This window comes from Sorex fumeus, unplaced genomic scaffold (genome assembly GCF_029834395.1).
Source record: "Sorex fumeus unplaced genomic scaffold, SorFum_2.1 ptg000028l, whole genome shotgun sequence".
In the NCBI taxonomy this organism is placed as follows: Eukaryota; Metazoa; Chordata; class Mammalia; order Eulipotyphla; family Soricidae; genus Sorex; species Sorex fumeus.
In genome coordinates, this window is record NW_026606085.1 from 6092623 (window position 1) to 6107719 (window position 15097).

At 45.9% G+C, this 15097-nt stretch overlaps 1 protein-coding gene across 2 annotated transcripts in view; it reads left to right on the forward strand.

Annotated features, from left to right (window-relative positions):
- The first annotated feature begins 200 nt into the window (after window positions 1-200).
- The window catches only part of NTN1 (netrin 1), a 234051-nt gene continuing 219154 nt past the window's right edge, over window positions 201-15097 (forward strand). Inside the window, exons 1-2 of one of the 2 annotated variants that reach the window (XM_056114920.1) lie at window positions 201-1163; window positions 1548-2627. In XM_056114920.1, the coding sequence (XP_055970895.1) occupies window positions 1610-2627 (1018 nt within the window). In that variant the 5' untranslated portion in view covers window positions 201-1163; window positions 1548-1609. Of the gene's footprint in view, window positions 1164-1433; window positions 2628-15097 lie in introns of those variants that run through there. The other variant, XM_056114919.1, reaches the window with a different exon arrangement.

Sequence of the window (15097 nt, forward strand, 5' to 3'; positions counted from 1 at the left end):
TCCTGAGGACTCAGTTTTCTCATTTGCACATGCCTTCATTGCAAAGCTGTTGTGGTGTTCCCACACAGTATCCTCAAAAACGCGAGGCAGGAAGTACTCGCGCACTTGCCTGGTGGGGCGGGGGTGTGGGTGGGGGTTTGGAGAGAGCCGAGTTGCCCCCTGCAGCCCCGCCCCCCCCCGAGGTAAACAGGCCTGTCTTAAAAATTTGGGGGAGAGGAGAGACGCTATTCCTGTTAGACTCCAGGGTCTTGGGAGACAAGCAGAGTTTACGTGCTCTTTCTCTTTCTCACGATCTCTGGGTGAGCTCGTGAGCCCTTCGCGCTGTGCCACTGGGGCCAAAAGGCTGGGCTTAGCGGAAGGCCCAAGCTCGGTGCAGCAAAGAAAACAAACACAGATAATGTTCTATTGGGACCGATCGAGAGACGACCGTCCTCGCCTCCACATCTGGAGTTCTCCGGGGGGCATTAAGGCCGGGAGACACCCGTGGGGCTCTCCCGGCGGCGTGGGGCCGGGAGAAGGCTGACAGTCCCGGTCCGCCCCTCCTTTCGCTCTGGGGTGCGCGCCCGGCCCAGCCCCCTCTCCGGGGTTTCCCCGGGCGCTCTTCTCGCTTTCTCTTTGTCTCTGCTTCTCTCCCCGACCTCCCGGGTCCCACCCGCTCGCGCTCGCGCTTTCTCCGAGTCCCGGGCGGGCTCCCTTTAACTTTTCTCTTTCCCGGGGTTACAACTTCAGCTCGGAGCCGGCGGCTGCTGGCCGCAGTTATTGGCCGGCTCCCCGCCTGGCAGCCCCGCCCCCCGCCCCCGCTCGCCCCTCCGCCCCCCACTCCCGGCGCTAGCCTTCTGGGGGCGTGCGTGCGTGTGTGTGCGCGCGCCAGCGAGCGTGAGTGTGTGCGCCCCGGGCGCGGGCTGGGCAGCACCGCGAGCGCGGCCGGAGCAGCGGGAGCCGGGCGGCCGCGGCGTCACTCGGGCCAGAGAGGCGGCGGCAGCGGCCGGGCCGGGGCCGGGTTTGGGGCAGCGGCGGCCGCGCGGGGCATGGAGCTGGCGAGCCCGCGCTGAAGTGGGACGCGCCTGCGAGGAGCTGCGAGAGGCTTTCCACCGTCCGTCCGGTGCGCGGGCTCTTCGGTCCGAGCCAGGCAAACTTTTCTTTCGCGTCTGTCCCCTCCGGAGGTAAAGTCTCCAGGGTGCGGTGGCTGCAGGCCGGGAGAGACTCGGGTCCCCCGCGCTCGTCTGCGTCCGAGACTTGGGGTCCCGGGGCGGGCTGACTGCGGACCGGCACACGGGCGCGGGCATGCTCCTGGGCGGCGTGGAAGTGGCGGTGGTGAGTCCGGCTCCCTCGCCGCCAGCCCGGGGAGAGGGGCGCGGGCGGTGCCGGGGATTGCGGGCGCCCATCCCGCCCGTTCCTCCCTCTTCTTCGGGGGCGCGAGAAGGGCAGTCGGATGTGGGTTATGTGCAGGGGGAGCCGGGCACCGGCCCGCGGCCCCGCTCGCCGGGGAGCGGTAGGGTGGGGGGCGCGAGGCGGGCTGACTGAGTGCAGCTTCCCTCTCTCCGCAGGAGCCTTTTGCTGCGGGCTGACCGACTCTGCGCGGCGGGACCGTGGCAAAGCTGGACGCAGCATGATGCGCGCCGTGTGGGAGGCGCTGGCCGCGCTGGCTGCAGTGGCCTGCCTGGTGGGCGCGGTGCGCGGTGGGCCCGGGCTCAGCATGTTCTCGGGTCAGGCGGCTCAGCCTGACCCCTGCTCAGACGAGAACGGCCACCCGCGCCGCTGCATTCCCGACTTTGTCAACGCGGCCTTCGGCAAGGATGTGCGCGTGTCCAGCACCTGCGGCCGCCCCCCGGCGCGCTACTGCGTGGTGAGCGAGCGCGGCGAGGAGCGACTGCGCTCTTGCCACCTCTGCAACGCGTCCGACCCCAAAAAGGCGCACCCTCCCGCCTTTCTTACGGATCTCAACAACCCGCACAACCTGACGTGCTGGCAGTCGGAGAACTATCTGCAGTTCCCGCACAACGTCACACTCACGCTGTCGCTCGGCAAGAAGTTCGAAGTGACCTACGTGAGCCTGCAGTTCTGCTCTCCTCGGCCCGAGTCCATGGCCATTTACAAGTCCATGGACTACGGGCGCACGTGGGTGCCCTTCCAGTTCTACTCCACGCAGTGCCGCAAGATGTACAACCGGCCGCACCGGGCGCCCATCACCAAGCAGAACGAGCAGGAGGCGGTCTGCACCGATTCCCACACCGACATGCGCCCGCTCTCCGGCGGCCTCATCGCCTTCAGCACGCTGGACGGGCGGCCCTCGGCGCACGACTTCGACAACTCCCCGGTGCTGCAGGACTGGGTCACAGCCACTGACATCCGCGTGACTTTCAGCCGCCTGCACACGTTCGGCGACGAGAACGAGGACGACTCGGAGCTGGCGCGCGACTCGTACTTCTACGCCGTGTCAGACCTGCAGGTGGGCGGCCGCTGCAAGTGCAACGGCCACGCGGCCCGCTGCGTGCGCGACCGCGACGACAGCCTGGTGTGCGACTGCAGGCACAACACCGCCGGCCCGGAGTGCGACCGCTGCAAGCCGTTCCACTACGATCGACCCTGGCAGCGCGCCACCGCCCGGGAAGCCAACGAGTGCGTGGGTAAGTGGGGCGCCGCGAGGACGTGGGCGGCGGGCGGGCTGACGCTGCGCCCCGGCTGGCCTCGGGCCACAGGTTCCTGCCAGCGGCAGAGGCAGCCTCAGCGAGAGCCGGCCAAGGTGTGGGTTTTGCTGGAGTGGTGAGAGCAGTTGTCCTGGATGTTCTGGACCCGGGAGGGCTGAAAGCCGAGTGTGTCCACTAGCCTTCATGGTGTGGGCAACAGATCCTCAGGTTTTCGTCCTGTGTTCTCCGGAAGCTAAAAAGCGTGAGATGCGGTGCAGGAAGACAGTATTTTGCAGAAAATATAGTCCTTGGATCCAAGGGCAAACATTGGTTGCCTTCTCAGTTCCTCCTTGGCCTCGCCCCTGTAACTGGGCGCTCTTTTGGAGATCCAGGCCAGGTTCCCAGGAAGTTCAGCATCAGAGCCACTGGTCCCTTGGGAGCCAGCAAAAAGGATTCGGAATTTGGGGGTAGTTCGAACGAACGAATATATCACTTCTGTGCCTTCCTTTTGTGTCTTATGGTCTGGGTTATTATTATTTTATTTGTAATTCTGTATAGTGAATTAGTGAAAGAATGAATGTGATTTAAATTAATTTCTATCTATAGATCACAAAGGAGAGTTCAGTAATTACTTTAATTTAATTCTTGTCTCCAAAAAAGAAGTCTACCAGAATTTTGGTTTAAAATCAAGGTTTGGTGAAATGGAACTATTTTTGAATAAAATTAGAGTCCAGCTTCTTTCCCCCCCCCCCTTTTAAAAATGCAATTTCAGTTCCTAAGACAAAAATCTGACAAAACCTGCACTTGTGAATACTATTTCGTCAGAAATGGAACTTTTATTTTTTTTAAAAGGATACTTTCTATCTCTGAATAGTAAAACTTTTTTGCTATTGACAATCTGAGGTATCCGTTTCTACCCAGAAAGAAGCAAAAGTAGGAAGGAAAAAGGTAGCAAGCTCTAGTAGGAGATGTCAGTTTCAAAATCCGGCATTTTATTTTGCTGAAAATCACTTAATCTGTCATTATACCATTTGGCCTGCATCTTTTGTAAATACATGGGATTTTTCCATCCCCTCCCCCAATCGAAAACAGTCTCTTCAATGCTTCACCCTCCCAGGCACATTGCAAAGTTTGCTGGTCCCCACAAACACACACTTTAAGGTCTGGTTCTGATTAATTGTGTCATGTTGTTGTCAAATAGTTTGTGCCTCATGATGGTGGATGCAGACTTTTGAGCAAGTGAATGGAAAACATGTCTTGGAGCTCATCGACACTGAGGCCCGTCAGGCCTGGTCTGCAGAGGGCTGCCCCTCCTGTTGCTGGCCTCCATTTTTTGCAGTCAGTGTGGCCTGCCCTTGCAGATCTAATTGTTCATCCCTTGCGTTAAGGAACAGAAGGATAGCTAGTTTGAAGAGACTTTTCAGGATTCTGCAGTGAGATAGTAGTTATGCCTCCCCAACTCCCATTTTAGTGGTGTTTGAGAATAAAATCCCTTTGATCCTTCAAAACTGTTGGTTTTCCCATTTTTCTTTCCCCCTTTCCTCTTTCTCCTTTTGTACATTAAAAAAAGCCCTTTATTGACATTTAAAGGACCTCCCAGGGTTTTGCTATCAGTTTTAGTTTTTATGTGCCTATGAAAGATAACTCTCCCAGCTTGGTTTAGATGAACAAATGCAAGTGAATATATTGAGTAGAATAAACTTAATATTGTGACTTGATATACTGGCTTGAAGTTTGTCTTGATTTGAGTATTGCTCAAAATTACCACTGCCCTATCTCTCCCTGTGATGTTGGATGTGGAGGCGTATTCTGAATTTGTTATAAAAATGATCATGTAGTTGAGGATTTTTGTCTTTTGACCAAAGTACTAATGGCACAAATTGGTTTGCCTGGACTGGACTTTTTTTAGTCAAATTGAGCAATCAACATATTAACTAATGCAATTAGTTAGTGGGGTTTTTTTTTGTCCAAAAACTTTAATTAGGCCTAATAAGTACATAATCTACATGAGAATTGACTAACAATATTTTCTGGTTTTTACTAAAGTTATTTGAATTCTCAGTAGACAGAGCATCTTTAAATCTTGCCAATTAGTCAGTCATCTCATAAAAGCAAAGCCAATTCAACTATGTAAAAGTTATTTATAGTTTCCTTTTTGAATAGATGTTCTGATACCTTGTAGATATAACTGGGAATGTCAGGTTAAAATTGCCATAATGTCTTAATTGAAGTCTTAGTGACTTTTCCATAATTCCGTAAAAAAGAAAGCCAGCAAAACAATTTAAAACGTGATTTACAATTAAAGGTTGAGCTTTTTATGAAAAGGCTCTGTAGTGGAGATATGTGAATGAATTAGTTTTTGACAGATGTTCAGAGACACTAAGGGGTCCTGGGCTAGGGAAAAGCATCTATAAATCCTTCAAACACTAACTTTTGTACTACGTTGGCTCAGATTTTTTTCCCTCCAACTATAATCCCATCTTGTGAATTTTACACTGTTGGCATATAAAGTCAAGCCTCTCAGATTATTTACAACTAAGACCAAATAAAGAAATAATTACATTTTTTATTCCCCAAATCAATCTTGATCAAAACTGAAACATCACTATTGCTATTGTCTTTGCCTTTATAAAATGAGTTGTAATTTATAATAGACCAAAAATAACTAGTTCCTTTCTAAAGGTCAGTGCCCCTTCTCCCCCCCCAAAAAAAACCCCTTAAAACTTAAATTGCAACTATAAATAGCTGTTGATATTATTTGATAGAATGGTTCTTCTGCATGGGAACAAGGTACTTTTAGATTACAAGAAATGCATGTAATCTATATATTTTCTTTAGTAAAACTCTTTTTTTTGGTGTGACTTCAAGGTTGAGTTCTTTTAATAAAAAATGAACTTTTATAAAAACCCAATTTTATTTTAAATGCAATGTTAGATTTCTCCTGGAAAGAAAAAAATCCTCAAAACAATATGAAAGACAAGACTATGTATAATGTTACAGCCTCGACAGCTCTCAGTGGAATAACTAAATACTTTCTTCCGCCCATATGTATCAGCGATGTTCACATGCTTTTATACACATGTGCATTTATATTCATCGTGTAAAGAAGCATCCATGCATGGTGGGGGTGTGTATATTCAAGGAAAAATGCATGAACAATTTTAAGCCACCTGGGTTGCTAGGCTCTTCCCTTCCTTCTTTTTTTCTTCTCAAAAGACCATCTGAAGACCAGATTGTGTTTCATAAATTATTGACATCAGTTTTAATCAGTGTCCCCCTGACGTCGGAGCTGTGTTAGTATTTAGTGCCTGATGAAGCATGCTGTTTAATCTTACTGTGGGGATGTCAGCATGAACCCCTGCCTGGTTTGTGACAGAGTGAGCTTATAAAAACTTGTTTTGTGACTCATTCAATGGCTTTGCATTGCCCAGCTGAAACCCAAAACCCATACAAAAGATATCTCTGCAAGATGAGCACCATACTGGGCTGGTCTCTGATGGTCATGGGTACCTGCAACATAAAACATAATGCTCATAATTGTTTAAACATGACTTTGAGATTGTGTGTTGGTGGGGGGGGGGGGGGGGGAGGTGGATCCCTGTAGCTGTGGTGCTTGGGTCAAGCTACCATGATCAAGCTACCATTAGAAGAAGAGGGAGATTCTATTGGTGATATTGCCATGAGATGTTGCCTGACTCAAGACTGGCAAAATCAGGAGGCTAAAATTTTTTGCTTTTCAGTCCAGAGTCTGGCACATAACGGTAGGTCAGTGAATATTTTCAGTAGTTCTAGTAATTACTGTCATCATTGTCATTATGATAATTAACCCTTGAGGGTTTATTATTTGTCGAGTACTTTAATTTTAATTTAATCAGTGTAACTATATTAGTAATAGGCACTGTTATTGTCCTTATTTTACAGATGAGGAAACAAACCACAGTCTAGAGACAATAAACGATTTAACCAAAGCCGTATGACGAGTAGTTGGTGGATCTGGGACTCCAGTCTGATGTTTATTCTTTCTTTGTTTTATCTTCCATGATGCTGCCTCCTTAGTCAGTGAATGGGTGGAGAGATGGCATAAATTTGCATATAGGAGAAATAGTGGAAGAATTTCTAATTTCTTGCTAGATCTAGAGGAGGTTAATTGTGTTTTATTGTTATATTAAATTATATTATGTTCATACATCGTTAAACATGAAATTGCCATGATGTGGATGGAGTTTAAGGATATCATTCTCAGTGAAGTCAGTCAGCAGGAAAGGGATAGAGACAGAGTCTCTGTCATATGTGGGACTTAAAGATATACAGCATGGTAGTAACAGGGTCAAAGGCAGCACAAAGAAGAGAGAGAGAACCCACCTACAAAACTGAGTTTATGGAGGATGGGGGAGTTGAAAGGGAGGGGCTGGGATTCTTGGAGGGGGGACACACACTGGTGATGGGCTGGTGTTGAAGTTATGTGCATGGGAAACCATCACTAATAATATTGTAAATCACAGTGCCTCATTCAATAAAAAATAGGAAGTTGTATATAGGAAATTGTTCTATATTTTAGCTATCAGGTGTTGTAGGGGCTGGGAGTTAGGAATACAAGTGAAGATTACTAAGATACTTTATTATTAGGGACCCAGGAGTGACACAGAGGCAAAAGTATCTACCTTAGAACTAGGATGTGTTTCAGTGGCAAAGCACTAGCACCAGTGAGACCTGGATTCAATCCCTGCCACTACCAGAAAAGTAAACAAAGTGTGCCTTGCAAGTTTGAGGTTGTGAATTCAATCTTGGATGCTCAGCTCAGCCCCGAGCATGTGCTGAGCTCAGTCCTGGCATCTCTGATCTGGGATCCCTGGATCCACAAGAGTATATGCAACCTTTGGCACATAGCCAGGTGAGTGCAAGCACCACAGCTAAAAAAATGTGCAAGACCACGTGCAAGAGCATGACCTCTGATGAGCACTATCAGAACGTGTAAGAAAGAATACTACAATTGAAAGAATGTGAATGCTCATGAGCATTTGGGCAAATATAACAGCTAAAAAGTATGTGACCCCTTGAAAGCACTATTGTTAGTGGGTGAGTGCCATAACCAAGTTTGTGTATGACTCCTGGTCGTCACAACCACCACTACCACAACAAAGGAAAGGGAAAGGGAATTAAAGAAAGTGATTCTCAGTTTCCACAGGTCCTGCTGCCAGTTAAGCCTTGCCAAATTTCAGGGCCTGTGATCATTCTGACAGGTGATGGGACAGAACTTGTACTCAGAAAAATCTCTTTGCTAAGACTGTCTTCTTCTAGTGTTTTCCTGTGGCTTTCCCAGAACAGATTGAAAAAATCTAGGAAGTGGCTATGAAGTGTTATTGAGACAGAAGAGTGCACTCTGGCTGTTGGCATAGTGCATTAGGTGCAGATTCATGTGTCAGCAGCATGGGAATCATGTATGTCTCTTAGTCCTATAGGACAGGAATGAGGGTCTCTGCTTTTTTCCTTATTGGCACCTGGGGGACAGGACCAACTGAAGCAATAAAGGTTGCTCTACCAGAGGAGAGAGATAAGTTGTGTTGGGATAAATCTGGGGCGGAAGCAGGGAAATCTGTGCATATATTTCCAGGCTCTCTTTAGCTCTGTACAGACTTTTTTCCCTGACTGTCTTCTCCTGTAGAAAAATGAGATCTTCAGGAAAGTATTTAAGACTTTATGTCCAGAGTAAATATTGGAAAGGCAGTGGGTTGAAATTCAGATGTTCCCTGGAAGAAATCCCTCCATTTTCTGCTCGCAGCTGATATCGATATTTTCTTCTTGAGATGAGTTGTGCTTTTCATTAAGTAAAAATTTTTGTCTTGGGATTAAATCAACATTGTTCTCTTAATAGACTTTTATGTTTACACTTCAGAATTCCACTTGGTTAATTTTTCATGTTATTTTGATGATGACTCCAGTGTCTGCAGTGCACACTGGCCTCACCAATTATAATGACTCTTGAGGGAACTGGATTATAAAGCAGACTTATTTGTCTATGCATAAGTATGGTTTGTTTGTGAACCAGTTGTTTTTCTACTTTTAGAAGTTATATTCATACCTTGTTTTTTTGCAATGCTAATCCTTACTACAAGACTGAGCTTTATAAAATGCCTATGATTTAAGCCTGGTACTTGCTTGTGGTCAGCGCATTTTACCTGTCACCTGGAAAATTAGCCTCAGTGATCTCTGCAGTGTTGGAAGGTGTGTCATATGTTTGGGTAGTCGGGGAACTCCAGTGTTTAGAAGGTCCAAGGTAGTTGTTAGGTTGGATCTGAAGACAGACCACAACCCTCTCCAAAGTGCCAGGTATTGCTCTAGATACTTTGTTTCAGTTAATCAGATACTCACAAGAAAATTTACAAAATCAGATGTCCCTGCCACCAAAGGCAGGTTTTGCACAATTAGAACTAAGTATGGACAAATCTACAGGGCATATATTGGTTTATCTGGAAAGATTGTTTTACACATTTACAAGAGCAAGGGTATCAGCAGCACTTGTTTTGAAGGCTGATCACATTAAAGCTGTCTCTTATTATAACCAGATCCAAGGGACAATTATGAGTAGTGCTTGAAATATGTGAGCTGCCTTGGACCTCTAGACATAGGATTGTTTACCTCTGTGGTGTCTGTTGTCCCGAGGTTTGGCTTGTTTAGCACAAAGTAGTGAGTTCAGTATTGCATTCCTCTATTCTTATTCCAAAACCGTGCTCCTATTAAATACTCAGAATTAGATTTTAATTACCCTTTGAAATGCTGTATAATTTATATGAATTTTCCCCTCTGGGATGGCAGATACCTATTTTGGTGGTCACTCCTTTGCCTGGACAGCTAATATATCCTCTCCTATTGCACCTCCTGAGAAGCCTTTGCCAGGTGTGTGTTATCCCCAACTATTGTGGCCCTGTGATTGATGACATTTGCAATGTTTCTTGCCAGAGTCTTTTCCTTCCAACATGTAAGCAGCTGCACAAGTGTCCTGAGAGAAGGACTTTTCTATCAGAGGCTTCAGTTGGCACTGAGAGAGGAGGGGAAGGTATTGTCTGAGCAGGAAAGCGTACCAGTGGTTCAGGAGTGCAGCCAAGGAAGGAATGGAGAAGCTTGCTTTGTCCATGTCAAAAAGCATGCCCATGTCAGGGCAATACCGGGGAGCTACTGAGCTTTTTGCTGTCATTTTTAATGAATTAGCTAGAGCTGAGGTAAAATGGAATCACTTTGCAGAGTATTTGTGTAGCTAAAGATGACTGAGAAGAAAGATAACTTTGTAGATCTGTGAATACAGTAGCCTTCCAGGTTAGTTAAAGAGAGGGATTTTTAGAAGACAATTAAAAGTTTTGGGGTAAGAAACTTGAAAGACAAAAAGTATCACTCTCTTTTCTAATTCGCTGCACAGTTGCTACCCAGAAAACCTTCACAGCTTTATCTGGAAGAAGGCACTTTTAGGACTAGCTTATGTGAGGACCCAGCCATCTGTAGGTGCATCCAGGCTCCCTTCTGTATACTGCAATGGATAGATTCTCTCCTTAGAAATAGATTTTTTTTGCATTTTATAGAGGATTCACATCTATGATAGTTTGTAAGGATTTAGGGCTTAATTCGATTAATTGAATCCTAGGTAACTAGAAAATGTCAAAGTTTCTTTAGTTTCCTGAGCACCTAAATATTGTGCTGCATTATGTATTTGAAGTCCAAAAGTGATGAACACTTCCTGGCTGCCTTGATTCTTGTAAGATATTCTACTAGGCTTCTGATTTCACCTGTTCCTGCCTGCAGGACATATGGTGAGGAGTTAGTAAATCACCCCAACTCTCCCATTCTGAACTCAGGGCAGACACAGATAATCAATAACAGCATTTTCTTTTGCCCTAAGTACACAAAAAGCTTATTAGAATCCTTTTCAATATAAAACCCCAGACTGCTAAATTAGCTAGAGCTGGAGTCCCAGGAGAACCCTCCAGTCCTCCTATACTCTTTTCCCCATTCTCCAGTCTATAGGAGTGCCTAGTAAGTGCTAGTAAAAGAGTATTTTTTGAGCATTCAGTGGTCAAGTAACTGTGCAAATTTAAGGAAGCATGATGCAGATGACCTCCCTGTAAATGGGGGTACTCTCTTCCTGGAGAGGTCATACACTGGGAAGGGGAATACTTGTGCACTTGTACCAACTATGAACATGGATGGACCACCCAGAGTAAGAAACTTTGCTGTGTACTCAAGATACTGGCAAGATGCTGTGGACTTGGTAAAAAGCAGATTTTGGTTTGGTTAGCATTCCACAGTGGTATCACTTTATATATTCTTCCTACACTTATTCTGTCATAGGGCGTTTGCCTTGCACGCAGCCAACATGGCTGACCCGAGTTCGATTCCTCCGCCCCTCTCGGAGAGCCCGGCAAGCTACCGAGAGTATCTCGCCCGCACAGCAGAGCCTGGCAAGCTACCCGGGATGTATTCGACATGCCAAACACAGTAACAACAAAGTCTCCAATGGAGACGTTACTGGGCCCGCTCGAGCAAATCGATGATCAACGGAGGGCCTTTACTTACTTACTTACTTGTTTTGTTTGGGGGGGGGCACACCTGGTGATGTTCAGGGTTACTCCTGGGTTTGTGCTCAGGAATTACTCTTGGTGATCCTTGTGGGACTATATGTGATACTGGGGATCAAACCCTGGACAGCTGTGTGTGAGACAAGTGCCCTATCCACTGTACTATATCCCTGACCCTCAGAATGTTTTATTTTTTTTTAAATCACATCAAGTGTGTGAGAGAATGGAGTTGACTGAAGTAAGAGATTTTTCCAGGAATGTCTGTCCTGAAACTGTAAGTTTCTCTACCCTAGGGGATCACCAGAACTGCCTTGTTTTTTTGAGACTAAAGATCATCATTGACATTGAAACACAAAGAAAATTATGTTCTAGTTGAGGTCAGACCTTTCTATACTTCATAGTGCATGAGGCTTCTGGGGGCCCTTTCTATCCTGGAAGTTGGGCCCAGGCCCCAAACTCTCTGTGTGGCACCAAGGCCTCTGCAAAGGCCATTTCCCCCTGCTTACATTTGGGCTGGCACAGAAAGTGCCGAACAATAGCAGCTCCAATCCCAGCATGAAAAAGGAAACACATTGTGTTTACAGATACAGAATTTGGCATCTGAAACATGAAAGTACCTTTGGGTTGGGCGCCCCAGGGCAGGACTGTTGGACACTGGCCCCCCTGCTTTGAGTTCTGCGGCCAACTTGTTTCCTCTTCCCAAAGCCAGATCTCAGAGGTGGGCAGGTTGATGTCAGCCAACTCTTTCTTCACAGACCCAGCCCTGTGTCATTGCATGGCTTAGATCTAGAGAGAACTCACGAGAAAGTGACTGGTCTTTTGAGCAGTTGCAAGGATAAACATTGCTTCTCACTCCTATCCACAGAAACTAGCCCTGCTAAAACCAAATTTGGGGGCAGGTTTGCATCATGATGATATCCCTAAATTCAAGAAGAATGGGACTGGGCAATCCCCTGTATTTCTGACTCCCACCCCAACCCCCATGGTTTGTTGGAATCAATATAAGCAAACTGTTTTTTCAAGACTCAAAGACTCCAGAAGACTATCATTCATGTTTAAGTTAAAAAAAAAAAAGGACTCTGATTTTCTTGATCCATGGAAATTACCAAGTTTCAAATCAAGATCAGTTAGCAAACACATCATTCTGATTTAATATGTAAGAATGATCAAATAATAGGGGTTCTGATTGAAAGAACCTACTTCCAATGTCAGACTGACCCAGTTTAAATGCTAAATCACCCAAAGTGGGCATGTTGTTTTAGAGCTCTGTGCCTCCCATGCTCCAGTGTCTTGAGGGCTCTGCTCTAGACTACGGTTGTCATATGGGTGGGGCTGAAAATGAAAGAAATGAGAATGCCCTGTATCTTGGAGGACACTCAGCTGAGGGATATTGGGAGAAGACCTGGAGCCGGAGGCTTGTCAGATATTGCATTTTAATCACCATGCATTCTTTTTTATTTATTTATTTATTTTTGTTTTGGATCATATCCAGTAATGTTCAGATCTTACTCTTGGTTCTATGCTATGGTTCCTTGAGCCCAAGGAGTGAGGAGGTCAGGGGGCCATCAATGATGCTGGGGATCAAAACCAGTTGGATCACATGCCAGGCAAGTACCTTACCTGGTATATTATCTCTCTGGTCCCTATTAGAACACATTCTTTTTTTTTTCCCTGTGGGTTTTTTTTTAATTAGTGAAACACCATGAGGTACAGTTGTAGATTTACAATTTTTTGTGTTTGGGTTTCGATTATACAATGATCAGATACCCATCCCTCCACCAGTGCCCATTTTCCACCACCATGGATAATATCCCTCCCACCCCCATCCCTCCCATCCCACCCTGCCTCTGTGGCAGGGCGATACCTTGTGTTCTCTCTCTCCTTTTGGGTGCTGTGGTTTGCAAAAGAGGCATTGAGTGGCAAACATGTTCAGTCCATAGTCTACTTTCAACATGCATCTCCCCTCTTGGGAGGATCCTCCAAACACCCTTTATTTGGTGCTCCCTTCTCTATCTGAGCTGCCCTTTCCTCTAGAATGCCCGGCTGGCCACTAAGCTATGGAGTAATCCTCCTGGTGCTGATCTCAGCTATTCTTGGGTATTAATCTCATATTTTGTTACTTTATATCCCCCAGATGAATGCAATCTTTCTATGTCTATCCATCTCTTTCTGACTCATTTCGCTTAGCATGATACTTTCCATGTTGTACCACTTGTATGTAAATTTCATGACTTCATCTTTTCTAACAGCTACATAGTACTCCATTGTGTAGATGTACCAAAGTTTCTTTAACCAGTCATCTGTTCTTGGGCATTCAGGTTTCTTCCAGTTTCTGGCTATTGTAAAGAGTGCTGCAATGAACAAACAAGTGCAGATGTCACTTCGACTATACATTTTTGCCTCTCTGGGATATATTCCCAGGAGTGGTATTGCTGGGTCAAATGGGAGCTCAATTTCTAATTTTTTTGAGAATCGTCCATACTGTTTTCCAGAAGGGCTGAACCAGTCGACATTCCCACCAACAGTGAAGGAGTGTCCCTTTCTCGCCACATCCATGCCAGCATTGGTTGCTTTTGTTCTTTTGAATGTAGGCCAATCTCTGAGGTGTGAGATGGTATCTCATTGTGGTTTTGATCTGCATCTCCCTGATGATTAATGATGTAGAGCATTTTCTCATGTGCTTTTTTGCCATTCGGATTTCTTCTTTGAGAAAGTTTCTGTTCATTTCATTGCCCCATTTTTGGATGGGGTTGGATGTTTTCTTCTTGTGGAGCTTAACCAGTATTTTGTATATCCTGGATATCAACCCCTTGTCAGATGTGTATTCGGCGAATATCCTTTCCCATTCTGTAGACTGTCTTTGTATTTTGGTCACTGTTTCTTTGGAGGTGCAGAAGCTTCTTAGTTTAAGATAGTCTCCTTTATCTATCTCAGTTTTCACTTGCTCGGACAGTGGCGTGGCATCTTTGAAGATACCATTAGCTTCAATGTCATGGAGGGTTTTGCCAACTTTGTCTTCAGTGTACCTTATGGTTTCTGGTCTGATGTTGAGGTCTTTAATCCATTTTGATCTTACTTTTGTACATGGTGTTAGGCAGAGTTCTGAGCCCATTTTTTTGCATGTAGCCATCCAGTGATGCCAGCACAATTTGTTAAAGAGGCTTTCCTTACTCCACTTCACATTACTTGCACCTTTATCAAAGATTAGATGATCATATGATTGAGGGGAGATGTCAGTGTATTCAACCCTGTTCCATTGGTCTGCAGTTCTGCCTTTGTTCCAGTACCATGCTGTTTTATTTATTACTGCTTTGTAGTACAGTTTGAAGTTCAGGAGGTTGATTCCTCCCATTTTCTTTTTCCCAAGAATTGCTTTAGCTATTCGTGGGGGCTTATTGTTCCATATAAATTTCAGGAGTGTTTGCTCCATTTCTTTGAAGAATGTCATGGGTATCCTTATAGGGATAAGTTGTTCACTCGAGTCATCCTAAATAGGATTGGCAGAACACTAGATGAAGGACAACCATGCGAGCAAGCCGGGTTCTGCAAAGGATTCAGCACCATTGACCATATCCACACGATAACCAAGCTCATTGAGGTTTCTTGGGAGTTCAAGATGCCACTCTGTTTAACATTCATTGATTTAAAGAAGGACTTTGATTCTGTTGAGACGGAAGCGGTCATTGAAGCCCTAGCCAATCAAGGCATTCAAGCCCAATACATCAGGATCCTCCGTGAGCTGTATTGCGGATTCACTACCAGGATCTCACCATTTTACAAAGAAGTGATCGTTGATGTCAAAAGAGGGGTGCAGCAGGGTGATACCATTTCACCGAAACTCTTCAGTGCCACCCTCGAGAACATCATGCGTCGACTGGAATGGGAAGGAATGGGAGTGAAGATAGA